The sequence below is a fragment of the Danio aesculapii genome, chromosome 14 (assembly GCF_903798145.1).
Source record: "Danio aesculapii chromosome 14, fDanAes4.1, whole genome shotgun sequence".
Lineage (NCBI taxonomy): Eukaryota > Metazoa > Chordata > Actinopteri > Cypriniformes > Danionidae > Danio > Danio aesculapii.
The window spans coordinates 50,218,622-50,235,642 of record NC_079448.1 but is presented as its reverse complement, the minus strand read 5'-3'; the positions used below and the strand labels follow the sequence as shown (position 1 = coordinate 50,235,642).

General features: G+C 36.8%; 1 protein-coding gene across 1 annotated transcript in view; it reads left to right on the top strand.

Moving 5' to 3' along the window:
- Positions 1–17,021, top strand: part of rxfp1 (relaxin family peptide receptor 1) — a 155,469-nt gene that overhangs the window by 110,783 nt on the left and 27,665 nt on the right. Inside the window, exons 11-14 of the mRNA XM_056472208.1 lie at positions 5,689–5,760; positions 9,578–9,649; positions 14,234–14,305; positions 16,406–16,477. Coding sequence (XP_056328183.1) covers positions 5,689–5,760; positions 9,578–9,649; positions 14,234–14,305; positions 16,406–16,477 — 288 coding nt within the window. The remainder of the gene's footprint in view (positions 1–5,688; positions 5,761–9,577; positions 9,650–14,233; positions 14,306–16,405; positions 16,478–17,021) is intronic.

Sequence of the window (17,021 nt, the reverse complement as noted above, 5' to 3'; positions counted from 1 at the left end):
TTGGTGTATTTCTCACAACGTTATTTACATTTGCACAACAGTTAATGCATTTCTCAAAACAATTAGTACAAACTGCAAAACCTAGTTGATAACCTGCAAAAGTGTGTCACTTGCTCAAAATGGACAGCTCATTCCTCAACAGCAAGTATTCATATCAATGAAAGTGTCAGCGTCATCAAGATGAAAAGTCCTGACACCAGTGTTTATGAACAAGATAGTCAAATGACATCTTTTCATTATGACAGTTTACTCTGTACATTTTTTCCAATGCAAAAAAGTCAGATTTTGGTGACACGTCCTGAAAATACTTAAGACAGCACTATACACTATTTGCACAGCCATTTGAGAACTGCAGTAACGTTAGACATCACTGTATTTAGTGAGGTATCTGAGTACAAGACACTGAATATGTGTGTTTGACATGTTTACGGCATTTGCTCTCTACAATTCTAATTTATTGACAGCTTTGTGCAAAAGTATAAACACACCATTATTTACAACAAACATAAACTTCCTTTGGGTAGAGCTGTGCACAACTGTTAACAAAAGTGCAGGACATATTGGAACTGAACCTACAACATACACAGGTCTGTAAATCATTCATCAAATTGTTCAATTTAGAAGACATTTTCAGGAGAAAAAATTTAAAAGTTTTTATAAAATTTGCTTGACAGATTTTGACAACCAATATTTTTTTAATGTAATGACTCAAGTAATGAAATCAGGACTATTAGTTTTATATGGAATGACTATTCAGCATTCACAAGTTTTGTTCATTTTGACTGACAAATGATAATGTTATAAAACAGCAGAGAGTTGTATGAAAGCAGTTGATGCACGTCCAAAAGCATTTGCAATTTGTTGGAAGGAATGAGAAACTGCTACTATGATGTGCACAAATGAATAATTGTTTTGAGAAATGCATTAACTGTTGTGCAAATGTAAATAGTGTTGTGAGAAACACACCAAAGCCCCTGAGAAAAACTGTAATCCTGGCTGGTTTGCAGTATTAATAACTAAGATCCCAAAACCCCTGTAAAAAAAAAACCTTAACTGTAATATGTGGGACAAAATGTCAACTTTCAACCTTATAATAATAAATGTTCAGATTTTTGTGCTAAAATAAGTGCTAATTGGCACATATTTAAATAACCAATACCATATTTGCTTATGTATATACTTGACAGTTTAGGAATCTTTTATTATAAAACATCTATTACATTTTTTATGTAATTAAAGGTCCTGAAATTCAATTATGAAATGCCAAAATACATTTTTACACAGTTTACTGAAGTGCTTATTTTGAATAAGATATATATTGTAATTATGTTAAATGCAGTTATATTCCATCAGCAGCATTTGCATGTGATGACAGACTTTGCGGCATCACTGTATTCCCAGTATATACATTATTTTACATCTAAAGCTATGGGAGACCGGGCATTCTCTTTACTGGCACCTAAATTGTGGAACTCTTTACCTGCTGATATTTGCAATGCAGAATCCCTGGGTATTTTTAAATCATCTCCTAAAACTTTCTTTTTTAGGGTCGCTTTTATTTGATTCTTATTGATTTTTGGATCTATTACTATTATTATTATTATTTTATGTGTTTTTAATTATTTTGTATTATTATATTTTTTCCTTGCATTGATCCTTATATTAATCCTTTTACTGCTGTACATGTTATATGTCTATAAAATGCCTTGAGATGCTACTTTTAAAGGAGCTATCTAAAAATAAAGTTTATTATTATAGTCTAAAAACTAGCTTTTCTTTTGCTCAATCAATATTCATTATATTATAGATTTTCAGTCATGTGACTTCTCTGTTCATCTGCCATACTGTATATATGATTGTCAGCGAGGAAATCAATGGCAAAGAAATCTAACATTCACAGACATTTGCATATATTTAATCCACAATTAATCTTCGTTTGTTAGCGCTATATGGTACATGAAGATGGATTGTGTATTCAAATATGCAAATGGATCTGAATGTAATTAAATGTCTGTGCTGACAGTGAAAGATGTGGCAGGAATCAAATTCAATGGCCAACAGATTTCTTGGTTTCTCTGTTCATTTATTGCTCTGCTAAAGGTTATAAATGCTGCAGGTGACCAAGAAAAGTCATGGGGCTTTTTTTGGTTACCATATGGTTAATTCTAATATAAAATAAATTATACTATATTACTATTTTACCATATTTTTATTATGTCTTTTAGACTTTATCACACTTTTAATATACATACTGTAGTCCCTTTTGCAATCTCTCTGGATTTTGCTTCTTGATTCTTAGTCAGTGGTGTTATTTTAGTGTCATTGAAACTATTGTAGTGTTTATTAATAGTTTATTATTCATTTTTTATATTTGTGTGAGTGTGTGCACATGTCCACGGAAGGAGAGGGGCGCTTGATTGACTTAAGAATTAATTTGCGTCGTGACGCGGGAAACACCTCTAATGCGAACTATTTCTTTCAGCTCGCTGTTGTTCAAAAACATTGACACCTCTAAACTAAGGCTCAGAGCTGTTTTAGCTCAGTTTTGAATAAAATAGCCCTGTTTAGTCCCAGTAATGCCTCATTTATACTTTCGCCTGGCACCGCGTCGCAGACCTCCGCTAACTGCGCGCACACCTCACGAAACGGACAAGGCTTTTTCAACTCAAATCAATGCGTCGCCACGTGAACTGTTCACTCGAGTCTCAAAAAATCGTGCGCTCCTCCGGCTGAAATCATGTCGCACACGCCCAAAGCGAACATCTGCAAACACAGTGATGATGTCACATTCGCCGCATGCGCTTAAGTGAACTAGCAGATGCTTCGAGTATAAACCAGGCTTGAGGGTGACTAGGTGTCCTTTTTTTTCCCAGGAAAGTTTCATATTTTGGCTTAAAAGCTAAACTAAGCGAGCGCATAGTAGAACAAAAAATTTTATTCAAACAGTATCTGTTATTAACATACAGTGAGAGAAGCCGGGATAGGCGGAATCATGCAGAATGGATTCATAACTGAACCGCTGTGCTGACCATGCGTCTGCGCAATCCTGTTTTCTTTACAGCTTGAATGTACTCTAGAATCTGACAGATTGATTAGCTGTAAGCTCTAAAACGTTGTCATACATTGTTATGCCTGGATTTCATTTACTAACACAGACTATATTTGAAGTATTTGAGAGTCATTCTGGTTTTCCTCCAGTAGAAAAACATCATAAGAGCAATGCTTAGTGGCGTAATGTAGTAGTGTTTTTAAGAGACTAAACACTTTATAGATATAGTGTACAACCAAGCACATGTGGTCAGAACACAAATGAATGGCAGGTAATGAAGTATTAAGTATTTCTCCCAAAGAAAAGCCTGTCTAAGCAAAATGCTAGCAGGCTTCTGTAGCTCCACTGACACTCCACCTCTTTGCCCTTTTTTGGTCACCCCCGGTCGGTGCAATGACACACGACCAAAATGGCGACGGTTGGCCACGCCTACCTGTAGCTTCATTTGCGCTTTCTTTAGAAACCTATGGGTGACATCACGGATACTACGTTCATATCTTTTACAGTCTATGGTGTGTACAGTCTATACGTTTGTACACATGTGTGTGTTATTTTAGAATCATTGAGACGATTGTAGTTTTTATTTATTTTTATTTTTTATTCATTTTGTTTCTTTAAGTTTTTTTTGTTTTCTTTTATTTTTTGGGGTTTTTAAAATAGTTTTTTCTTCATGTTTTATTTATTTTGGCAGAGAAGAAGCTAAAAGAGGAGAAGTGCATGTGTGTGTGTGTTTTGTGTGTGTGTTATGTTAAAGTCTCTAAGATGATTGTAGTTTTTATTGAAAGTTTAGTATTCATTTTGTTTCTATATTTTCTGTTTCCATTTAAATTTTTTTCAGCTTAAGGGAGAGCAGGGCACAAAGTAACACTTTTTAGTTTTGGCCAAATAATGAACAAAGTAATGGGATTAGACAAACCATTAGATTTTTACCAACAACACACAAGCCTCTCCTACAAACGAGCACTGGTTGTCTGATCGCCAGACCTATGGTTTCTGTGCAGTATTGCCAAAAATGGCAGGAGCATAAATGTTACTATTTACCCCACCTGCGGGGCAAGTTGTAACAGACAGGGGGTTAGTTGTAACACATGCTTAAAAAAGCAGATTACACACAATTAATTTAAATCCAGTTTACTTTCAATAGTAGCTATATTTTCTCAGCACTTAGCTCAATTTATTTTTTATTCTACATAGCACAGTATGTTGATTTATTTATTGGATAAACACATTTGGATTTATTTGGATTATTATCCATTATTATACAATGCATTTATTTGCAGTATTAGCAATTAAATATTTTTTGTCTATTAAAAAAATGTATATTAAAACAACTTATTTTATATAAAAACTTCTCAACATTACAATCAAAATTCAACAATTATTGTGTTTGTACAGCCTTGTCACGGTCACCAGCGATCATAACTCCCTAGATCGCTGGTTTGCACATAAGGACTACAAATCTGCTTGTAAATGGACTACATATTCAGTCATGCCACACACACACTCACACCTGCTCCAAGTCTCTACTGATTACACTTGCACCACCTGAGGATTGTCAAAGACTGATTACACACACTACTTAAGCAGCACACACACTCACTTCCCTTGCCGAGTCTTGTTTTCTGTAAAGTGACATTACAACGCGTTCCTCCTAGTCTTGTTTCTCCGTGTTTTGATCTTTGCCTTGTTTTACCTAGTTCTCCTTGTCTACCGCCTGCCTCTCGACCTCTCGCCTGTTACATTTGACTACGATTCTGGACTGCCTTTATACATCTGTTTGCACCTGTGTTGACCTTTGCTTGCCTGATTTTGATTAAACCTGCACTTGGATCCGAACTTGAGTTGTCTGTGTCACTCTCTGTGTTACAACCCTGTTACAACTAACCCCGCTGTGTCGTATTTTCCTCAACTGGCTAGCAGTCACTGTGTGTGTTTTACACCTTTCAAAATGGTTCCATCTTTTACCCTAGAAGACGTTGATCACAACAATATAAGATTTCACGTTCATACTTTCACAGATCTTTTAAAATAAAAAAATATTGTCTATAATAAAAAATACTTGCCTTACTTAAATACTTCAAATACCATGCAAAAATGGTTTCTCTTGTATTTTTCATCCAAATTTCGCCAAACTTTTTCAATAATTGGCAGGAAGACATCTACTGACACTGTGTTGAAAACATTGGTTGAAAACCTCAGAAAGACTTTGTGCCCCGCGCTCCCCTATAGTAATTTTGCTTTACTTATTTTATCCTTTGCATTCGCATATGTGTGTGTGTTTAGGATAATGCTTATTTAATTTCAACGCTTATTAGAAAATGGTTTGAGTAATTATCAATAATAACCCTGAACTTCTTTTGTTCATTTTGAAGCTTTGTTCAAATGATGTGGAAACGTTTACGTGTTTAGCAGAATAACAGCTCGTTTGGACTTCAATTATGAGTATAATGCAATATTAGCCTATTATAATTTCTCTAATTACATGCAAGAGTGACTCCAGATTAAAGGTCAGATGCCGTTCACCTTCTGAAATGATTTCTGTGTTTGACACTGCTGTGTATTTCCTGCACGTTTCAAACCTGGATGTGTTTCCATCCACCCAGATGAATGTTGATGCTGTTTTTTTTTTTTTTTTGCAGGGTCCTGCAGCGGAACCGCATTAGTCGCATCCACGTGCAAGCTTTCTCTCTGCTGCGGAAACTGGGAGAGCTGTGAGTTCCTTATAAATGTTTGGCAAAAATAATCTCCACAAAGTGTTCTCTGGAGTTTAGTCATGATGACCCATTTCTGTGCTGAGCAATAAAAAAACTGAAATCCTTCTATCATGGATTTGCTTATCAAGTTGAAAGTCATATTACAACCCCAAATCAGGACTAGTTGGGACAGTATCAAACACACAAATAAAAAAAGAAAGAAGAGATTTCTAAATTTACTTTGACTTGTATTTCATTTCAGACAAAACAACAAACGTTATTTAATGTGTTCCTCATGATTATTTTTAAATAAAGTAGTCCAATTTTGGTTCTTGCAACACATTTCAAAATAATGTAGGAACAGTAAAGCATTTACCTCTTTGTAATGTTGCCATTCCTTTTCACAACACTTAAAAGACGTCTAGGGACTGAATACACCAAGTGATGAAGTGTTTGAGGAGAAATGTTGTCCCATTCTTCTGGCAAACAAGTCTTAAAGTAGGCAACAGGGTCTTTGTTCTCGCATTTTGTACTTCAAAATGCACCACACATTCTCTATTGGAGACAGGTCAGGACTGCAGACAGGCCAGTCAAGTACCTGTATCCTCTTTCTCCACAGCCAGGAGATTCATTGTCTTGTTGAAATATGCTTTGCCAAGGGCGTTGAAACAACCCCTTACTCTGACAGACCATGGCTTTTGGACTTGTGGCTAATAACAGTCTGGATGATCCTTTTCTTCTTTGGTCCAGAGCACACAGCGTCCATTTCTCCCAAAAAATTCCTGTAACACTGATTTATCTGACCACAGTGCATCCCAGATGCCTCTGAGCCCAAAGAATTCAACAGTGCTTCTGGACACTGTTAATATAGGGCTTCCTTTCGGCACTGTACAGTTTTAACTGGCATGTGTGGAAGTGATTACATATTGTGGGGCTTGACAAAGGTTTGCCAAAGTAGTTCTGAGACCATGTGGTGATATGACTTATAGATGAATGAGGATTCTTAATGCAGCGCTGCCTGAGGGATTCGAGATCACAGTTGTTCAGCTTAGGCTTGTGCCCTTGTCCTTTACGCACTGAAATTCCTCCAGATTCCTTGAATCTTCTAATGATGTTCTGCACTGTTGAAGGTGAAATATCCAAATGTCTTCCTATCCTTTTTGAGGAACATTGTTTTCAAACATTTCAATAATTTTTTCATGTATCCCTACTGAAAAAAACAGCTTAAACCAGCCTAAGCTGGTTGGATGGTTTTAGCTGGTCAACCAGGCTGGTTTTAGAGGGGTTTTGGCCACTTCCAGGCTCTGGGCATCTTAGCTCCTAAAGGACTAGACCTTTCTTGGATGCTGTTTTTGTGCCAAATCATAATTACAATCACCTGTTGGCATCACCTGTTTCAAATCACATCATTATTTAACCAGTTTCCTGATTAATAGCCCTAAACTGTTCCTGTCCCAAATTGTTTTGGAATGTGTTGCAGGTCTGAATGACACGAAAGGATGTATATTAACAAATAAAATAAAGTTGACCAGACAAAAAATATTTTGTGGAGTGATATTGTCTGCTGTGTGGTGATACTGTCTATCACTGCACTATTTAACATTTGCACATTTAAAAAAATTAAAATTGCATATATTTATTGCACTACATTGCACTGATTCATTCGTTGGATTTGTACATATACCCACTGTACATATACATTTGTAATTATGTTGATCTGCACACTTCTGATTATTAATAGCAAACTGTACATTTGAAGAGTTCAGATGCTAAAGCCGCTAAACGCCACTTCCGCCAAAAATGAGATAATGACATTGAGTGAATGCTTTAGGCACGTAGTGTATGTTCAGCAAATAGATTTTCTTCAAATGATCTAAATTGCAGCGTCAGCGCATGCAGAAATAACAGTTTGTTGGCGAAAGCCTCTAAATGGTTAGAAGCTGCTATATCCCGAGAACCAATCAGAAGGCGCGAATCGAATCATGTTTTCAATGTAGCAGCGCACTGATACGCCAGCTTTTATGAGGAGACTGTTTTATTCCGCTTTTGATTTTAAAAGATGAAGTTTGATGAACTGGATGAGCCTGTCTGACTGTCAGTGAATGGCAAATGAAAACGTCCCTTACCTCAAAACTCATTGCATTATAAGAAACAGAAAACTCAATATACAGTCGGAGGTGTAGCATGCATTCATGCCGCTTTTTTGCACAGCGAGGCTACTTTGAATGAGTTCGATTTACTATACATTAAATGGCAACTGCGTTTCACGAAAGACAGAGTTAAGATGCCGCTCTTTTATCCCACGTGGATGCTATGAAGATAAACAAGGGACCAATATCTTGAGTATGGTGAGAATGAATAAATGACAGCTTCTAAAATTGTCTGAGAGACATCTCCTTTTTGCTCAGTATGCCTACCTTGTTTTATTTGCTGATGTAAGCTATTTTTAAAGATAAATATAATATATAAAACTAAACATTATTTATATTACTTCATAATACCCATACGTCTAATAAGCTATTTATATTAATGGACAATGCACAGATGTTGATGTTTCATAATGGTTTACACTACATTATTTGAATCTACCAAGCTTAGTTTACAATATTTACAATGTTTACATTGCTCTACTTACATTAAATCTAAATCCCAAATATCAGAAATGACAACTTATTGTTAAGATTTAATTAATGTCAGTTTTAATGTTATTGATTAATGCACGTACTGTACTTGACAGATTTCATTCATTCATTTTCCTTCTGCTTTTTCCCTGATTTATCACAGTGGAATGAATCGCCACTTACTTGACAGATTTATGTATTTTAGGTGGTTTGTGTAATGTGTTTTATGCTTGGTAAAATAATTTCTAATAGCATCTTTAGTGATTTTTCAGCTAATTACACTGTCTTGTCCCAATAGATGGATTTAGAGGTTTTTGCAAAAAAAGCACAAGTGGATTTTGCTGGTTTTGACTCTAAAGTAAATTTACCTTGTTAAAAACCAAAGAATTGTCTAAAGTGACATTTTTAAGTTATTTTATTTACTAGATAATAACCTTATCATTACATATAAACTGAAACTTCTGAACCTAATCAGAGGAGCCTGATATAAAATGCTCATTTACAAGAAAAGAGGTCTGATGGAGGGTTTTACATCTGAACTCTTCAAATATTCATCTATGGTAAATCTCTTCATAGCTAATACAACCTGTATATAATGTTCATAGTGCATCCATCTGTAAATATCACCCTAGATTTTCTATAAATGCACTTTATAACTTATACCTTTATCCTGCACTTGCTGTTATTGCACTCCTGGTTAGACCTAAACAGCATTTCGTTGCCTTGTACGTGTGTTATGACAATAAAGTTGAATCTAATCTAATCTGAAAATTGTCTGCGATGAAACACAAGTCCAAGTAAATTTGGAAATCACTACTTTCTTGTTTTATTTTAGCTTTTTTTCACACTGTCCCAACTTTTTCTGATTTGAGGTTGTATATTTATGTTGAATAAAATGAAATTCTATGAGCAGTGTTTGCATTGACTTTGTGGCATCAGTGTATTCCCAGTATATACATTATTTCTCAGCGTTTTCACTGAGTTTAGTCATTTTAGTTTAGAGTTTAGTCATGATGACCCATTTCTGTGCGGAGCAAAAAAAAACCCAGAAAAACCTCTTTCATGGATTGGCTTATCAATTCATGATTTCGGTCTGTCATCCTGCTGGACCAGTTACGGGATGTCAGTCATCAAACAGTTTTGACTTGCTCATCACTTCTGTCAACAGATGCCTATTTGAATGCAGAAGGCATGAATATTTTCTGTCTCCGCAGGGATTTGTCCAATAACAGAATCGAAGCGATCCCGCCTGATCTTTTCGTCAATCTCGGAGACCTGCTGCAGCTGTGAGTCACATTACAAACAGAGCTAAACTAACAGCTGTCGGACAGGAGTGTGTTCTGGGCTTCTGCAAACGTGCTCTTTCTGTTTAGTCCAATATAAATTCATGCTTTATTTACAATTGATGTTGACAGTTTCCGTGTAAGCTCTGTTGTTTTTTCAGAAAATGAACAAGTTATTCTAAAAAGGGCTACTTTCTGCATCAGTAATGCAAATACAGAAAAATGAAACATAGAAATATATACAATAATTATATATATATGAGATACATGTTCATATTAGGATTTCACATGTCATATATAATATGTATTAAATATAATACTTGAAATGTATAATACTTGCACATTTTTTTTCAACAATTGAAATTACAAATATGTTCATTCATTCATTTTCTTTTCGACTTATTCCCTTTATTAATCAGGGGTCTCCACAGCGGAATGAACCGCCAACTTATCCAGCATATGTTTTACGCAGCGGATGCCCTTCCAGTTGCAACCCATCTCTGGGATACACTTATACACTCACATTCACACATACACTATGGCCAATTTAGCTTATTCAATTCACCTATACTACATGTGTTTGGACTTGTGGGGGAAACCGGAGCATCCGGAGAAAACCCACACCAACACAGGGAGAACATGCCAACTCCACACAGAAATGTCAAGTTACCCAGCTGGGGGTCGAACCAGTGACCTTCTTGCTGTGAGGTGAACGTGCTACCCACTGCGCCACCGTGATGCCCAAATATGTACATATTTTGCATAATTTAAACCAAAGAGTGTTATTTTCTACATCAGTAAGTCTCATATAGGAAAAGGATACATAGAAATATATGAAATTTACATATATGAGATTTATATTTAAATTTCACATATACACTCACAGGCCACTTTATTAGGTACACCTTACTAGTACCGGGTTGGACCCCCTTTTGCCTTCAGAACTGCCTTAATCCTTCGTGGCATAGATTCAACAAGGTACTGGAAATAATCCTTAGAGATTTTGACAAGATAGCATCACGTTGTTGCTGCAGATTTGTCGGCTGCACATCCGATGCGATGTGAATCTCCCATTCCACCACATCCCAAAGGTGCTCTATTGGATAGAGATGTTCAAGAAACCAGACCGAGATGATTCCACACCATTACACCACCACCACCAGCCTGAACCGTTGATACAAATCAGGATGGATCCATGCTTTTTATGTTGTTGATGCCAAATTCTGCAGCAGAAATCGAGACTCATCAGACCAGGCAACGTTTCTCCAATCTTCTATTGTCCAGTTTTGGTGAGCCTGTGTGAATTGTAGCCTCAGTTTCCTGTTCTTAGCTGACAGGAGTGGCACCTGGTGTGGTCTTCTGCTGCTGTAGCCCATCCGCCTCAAAGTTGGACGTGTTGTGTGTTCAGAGATGCTCTTCTACAGACCTCGGTTGTAACGAGTGCTTATTTGAGTTACTGTTGCCTTTCTATCAGCTGGAACCAGTCTGGCCATTCTCCTCTGACCTCTGGCATCTACAAGGCATTTGCGCCCACAGAACTGCCGCTCACTGGATATTTTCTCTTTTTCAGACCATTCTCTGTAAACCCTAGAGATGGTTGTGCATGAAAACCTCAGTAGATCAGCAGTTTCTGAAATACTCAGTCATGCCACATTAAAAGTCACTTAAATCACCTATCTCTGATGCTCGGTTTAAACTGCAGGAGATCATCTTGACCATGTCTACATGCCTAAATGCATTGAGTTGCTGCCATGTGATTGGCTGATTAGAAATTTGCATTAACGAGCTGTTTGTACAGCTGTACCTAATAAAGTGGCCGGTGAGTGTATAAACTATAACATGTATTTCAAAATATTGCAAAAATGGGTATTTATACATTTTTTTTAACAACTCAACCACATTTTTTTAAATATATATGTACATTTATAAAATGATAGCTTAATTAATTCAAAATGTACAGTTGAAGTCAGAACTATCCCCCCCCAACGCCTTTAAATGTTCTTTTCTTTTTTAAATATTTCCTCAAATGATGTTTAACAGAGCGAGGAAATGTTCACAGTATGTCTGATAATATTTTTTTCTTCTGTAGAAAGTCGAAAGTCTTATTTCTTTTATTTCAGCTATAATAAAAGCAGTTTTAAATTTTTTATGAACCATTTTAAGGTCAAAATTATTATTATATTATTTTCAACCGTCTACAGAACAAACCATCATTATACAATAACTTGCCTAATTACCCTAACCTGCCTAGTTAACCTAATTAACCTAGTTAAGCCTTTAAATGTCAATTTAAGCTGTATAGAAGTGTCTTGAAATATATCTAGTCTAATGTTATTTACTGTCATCATGGCAAAGATAAAATAAATCAGTTATTAGAAATGAGTTATTAAAACTATTATGATTAGAAATGGGTTAAAAAAATCTTCTCTCCTTTAAACAGAAATTGGGGCTAATAATTCAGGGGGGCTAATAAATCTAACTTCAACTGTATGTTGAATATATGACACATTATACAAATGTGAAATCCAAATATGAACTTATGCGTCATATAAATTGCATATTTTGCCAAATGTCTGATTTCTAGGTTGGAGAGCAGTTTCTGAACTCCCTTAAACCATCTATATTGCAGTCCTGAGTTTTCTCATGACAGACTATCCTTACTGATCCTAGTTGAGCTGTGTTAGAAGTGTTGTTGTTGCTGTTTCATTGATCTAATATACTGATACACGTGCTATTTCCACTCCAACTGTTTACATAGATCTTGTGGGAAATAACAGTACATGAATAATGATGTACTAATATGTAAACAACTAATGATACGTTAAGGCATGTGCTAATCAAGAACTAACTGCAACATGAGTCATATGTGTGTTCATGGCTACCTTAATTATTTGTTAGTTCATGTTTGTTAATTAATGTATTAATTAACACTTTAGTTTAAGCTATAATGTAGCTTTCTCAATTAAATAAAAATATTCAATAAAAGTATAACTTGACCAGCATGAACTCATGACCTGTTAATATGTAATTATGTCATGACTTTACTTGAAGTAGCACATTATTATTACCTCACTCTTAACAGTTCATGAACTGTGTTTAAATGAAACAATCATACACTTCCATCAAGTGCATGTTTGCATTGAAGTACATCTGTACATGATAATGAGCACAAGTTTTAATTAACATGCTTTATCACAGAGCGAGTTATATTTTGCTTAAATTAAAATGTTAATGGGGCAGCACGGTGGCGCAGTGGGTAGTACAATCGCCTCACAGAAAAAAGGTTGCTGGTTCCAGCTCCGGCTGGGTCAGAATAAGCTAAATTGTCCGTAGTGTATGTCTGTGAATGAGTGTGTATGGATGTTTCCCTGTGATGGGTCGCAGCTTGAAGGGTATCCGCTGCGTAAAACCTATGCTGGATAAGTTGGCGGTTCATTCCGCTGTGGCGACCCCTGATTTATATAGGGTTTAAGCTGAAAAAAATAAAAGAATGAATGAATAAAATGTTAATTATTTCCCAGTCCTGGGTTGTGGCTGGAAGGGCGTCCGCTGCGTTAATCATATGCCTGAATAGTTGGCAGTTCATTCCGCTGTGGTGACCACTGATAAATAATAAACAATCAATAAATCAATAATCAATAAACAAACATAAACTAACAAGTAATTAAGCTATAAAGTGTCCGCCCTTTTCTGGATTAGCCTTTACACACGAAAACAGTGTGTTTGATTAGCACTTGATTAGTCCATACTCATAGTTAGTTCATATTAAAGTAATGTTTGGTTTTATGTGTTAGTATTTCATTATTCATTTACTGTTATTGTAAAGTGTTTCCGGCTTAGTGTGAAAGCCAGATATTAGGAGTTTTGACCAGACTTTAAAACACATGAAGATGATTTTTTAGTTTTTATCAGAGTAACTGAAGCACAAGCTATATAGACTCCACCCTCTTCTGGAAAGGGGGCTGGGAGCAGCAGCTCATTTGCATTTAAAGAGATGCGCATGAAAACCTCACTGTAAAAATACCTGTTTATTAACAGTTTCTGTATTTTGTGATTCATAAGTGTTTTTTCTTTTATTTACTGTTGTGAATTGCATTATGGGATGTTGATCTCTGCTCTGTTGACTTTTTAGATGTTGAAAATTCAACTCTACAGTTTAACATAGTGACTTTTATTGACATTTTAGTAGCTTGAAATAATATAATGGATAAGAAATAATGTATAGAGAAATAAATCTGTGAAGTAACAGAAAATGTACTTGCAGTTTATTATGAGGTTTTTATAAAGTAATATACAACACCAACACAGACAATAAAGCACTAAAAACTATAAGAAATGTTCAAAAAAGTCGCTTTTTTTTACTTTTCAATGTCAAAGTCCCTTAATGCAATTCTAAAGCATAAATAATTGGGAAAAAATAAATAAAAAGTTGAATTTTAAGATATTTCTTACATTTCTTATTCAGAGATTTTTACATCGTGCTATATTAAATGATCTTTATGGCACTTTTAATATCTGCTGTAGATACATGAGATCTTTGACCTGCATTTCTGATCAGTTCACGATTCCCTCTGTTGTTTTTCGTAGGAATATTTCATATAACCCGATCATGAACCTGCGGGTGGACCACTTTGACAAGCTGCATAAGTTAAAGTCACTGTAAGTCATTTTACACTATACAATCTTCTATAATGGGCAATTAAATTATTGTTATTATTGGATGTCTTCAGTAAATCATGGTAAAATGGATGGATGGATGGATGGATGGATGGATAGAGGGAGGGAGGGAGGGATGGATGGAGGAATGAATGGATGCATAGACAGATGCATGGATAGATACATGGACTGTGAAGGCATGAATGGATGGATGGTGCATGGATGGATGAATGGATGGACGGATGGAAAAATGGATGGATGGATAGATGGAAGAATGGATGAATGAAGGGAGGGAGGGGGGGATTGATGGATGGATGGATGGATGGATGAATGGATGGAAGAATGGATGAATGGATAGATAAAGGGAGGGAGGGATTGATGGATGGATGGATGGATGGATGGATGGATGGAGGGAGATATTGATGGATGGAAGAATGGATGGATGGATGGATGGATGGATGGATTGAAGAATGGATGGATGAAGGGAGGGATGAAAGGAGGGAGGTTTGATGGATGGATGGATGTATGAAAGGAGTGAGGCATTGATAGATGGATGGATGGATGGATGGATGAAAGGAGGGAGGGATTGATAGATGGACGGATGGATGGATGGATGGATGGCTAGATGGGTGGAAAATGGATGAATGGATGGGTAAAGGGGGGGAGGGAGGGAGGGAGGAAGGAATTTATGGATGGAGGAATGGATGTATGGAAGGATGCATGGATAGGTAGATGGATGAATGGAGGGATGGATGCATGGATGAATGAATGGATGGATGGATGAAAGGAGGGAGGGAGGGTTGATGAATGGAGGAATGGATGGATGAATTGATGGATGGATGCATGCATACAGGGATGGATGGAGGGATGGATAGATGCATGGATGGATGGAGGGATGGACAGATGGATGGATGGATGGGTGGATGGAAAAATGGATGAATGGGTGGATGAATGGAGGGAGAGATTGATGGATGGAAGAATGGATGGATGGATGGATGGATGGATGGAAGAATGGATAGATGAAGGGAGGGAGGGGGATTTATGGATGGATGGATGGATGGAAGAATGGATGGATGAAAGGAGGGAGGTTTGATGGATGGAAGAATGGATGGATGGATGGATGGATGGAAGAATGGATAGATGAAGGGAGGGAGGGGGATTTATGGATGGATGGATGGATGGAAGAATGGATGGATGAAAGGAGGGAGGTTTGATGGATGGATGGATGGATGGATGGATGGATGAAAGGAAGGAGGCATTGATTGATGGATGGATGGATGGATGGATGAAAGGAGGGAGGGATTTATAGATGGACGGATGGATGGATGGATGGCTAGATGGGTGGAAAAATGGATGAATGGATGGGTAAAGGGAGGGAGGGAGGAAGGAATTGATGGATGGAAGGATGCATGGATAGGTAGATGGATGAATGGAGGGATGTATGCATGGATGGATGAATGAATGGATGGATGGATGAAAGGAGGGAGGGAGGGTTGATGGATGGAGGAATGGATGGATGGATTGATGGATGCATGCATACAGGGATAGATGGATAGAGGCTTGGATGGATGGAGGGATGGATGCATGGATGGATGGATCGACAGATGCATGGATGGATGGATGGATGGTGGGATGGATGGATGGGTACATAGTTGGATGGATGGATCTAGTGGAAGAATTTAAAGCTAAATCAAATAAAGCATGAAGTATCTTCTCTATTGTAACTTTCCACAGTCAATATTGTGACCAAACTGGACCGTCTACCCATTTTATGTCTGCGCATGGTTTTAGAAAAAAAGGCTTTCACATGAGACGTCACTGAAAAAGCTTGCAATTTTAGTAATGCGCTGTTTACCGATGTCTTACAGCCCAACACAATGGTTGGAGCAAAAACTGTACGGCATTGTCTTCTGCTGAACCGAGGAAAAACAATCTGCTTTTAGGTCATACTTCAAAGACTTCCAGAGAACATCTTGGTCTCAAAACTGCATATTTGTAGGAGGAATGAGTCCTAAAGCATTGTAAAGTGAATACTGAAATGCTGTGGTGGTTTTCTGTAGAGCGACCCCTGAGAGAAAGCTTTTGTGTGTGTGTGTGTCACAGGAGCATTGAGGGAATCGAAATTGGGAACATTCACAGACGGATGTTTGAACCTCTCAAGAACCTGACTCACATGTGAGTGCTGCTTTCTGAAAGTTACGATATGAAAATGCTGTAAGTTTCTGCATGCTCGATGTTCTGAAAGTGCATTGAAAACTCTGCTTTCTGAAGCCCGCGCCGTTGAGATGTTCTTTTATGATGTTGAATGATGAAATGTTGAGACTGATGTTCAATTCTACTTGATTTGTCTGACAACTGAATGTCTCTATCAGATCTGGTAGTTTAAAGTAAAGAGGCCTTGTGATGTTTTCATTTAGTGTATAAGTGTATCTATAATGAATATCTCTTTGTTCATATATGAGATCTGCAAAGTTGCCAAGCTCATACACATTGATTTTTTTTATAAATTACACAGTATTTAACTGGGAAATGAACTGTATTTTACAGTAGGACAGTTGCAGTATGTTAGTGTTTTGAAGATGCATTGTGAAAACTATTGTATATTTTACAGTATATTCACTATCTGACAAACGTCTTGTCGTCGGTTCCAGTTGTAAGAGCAACAAATAATAACTTGACGTCTAGTTCATCATTTGGAAAAGTGGCAGAAGGTGGATTT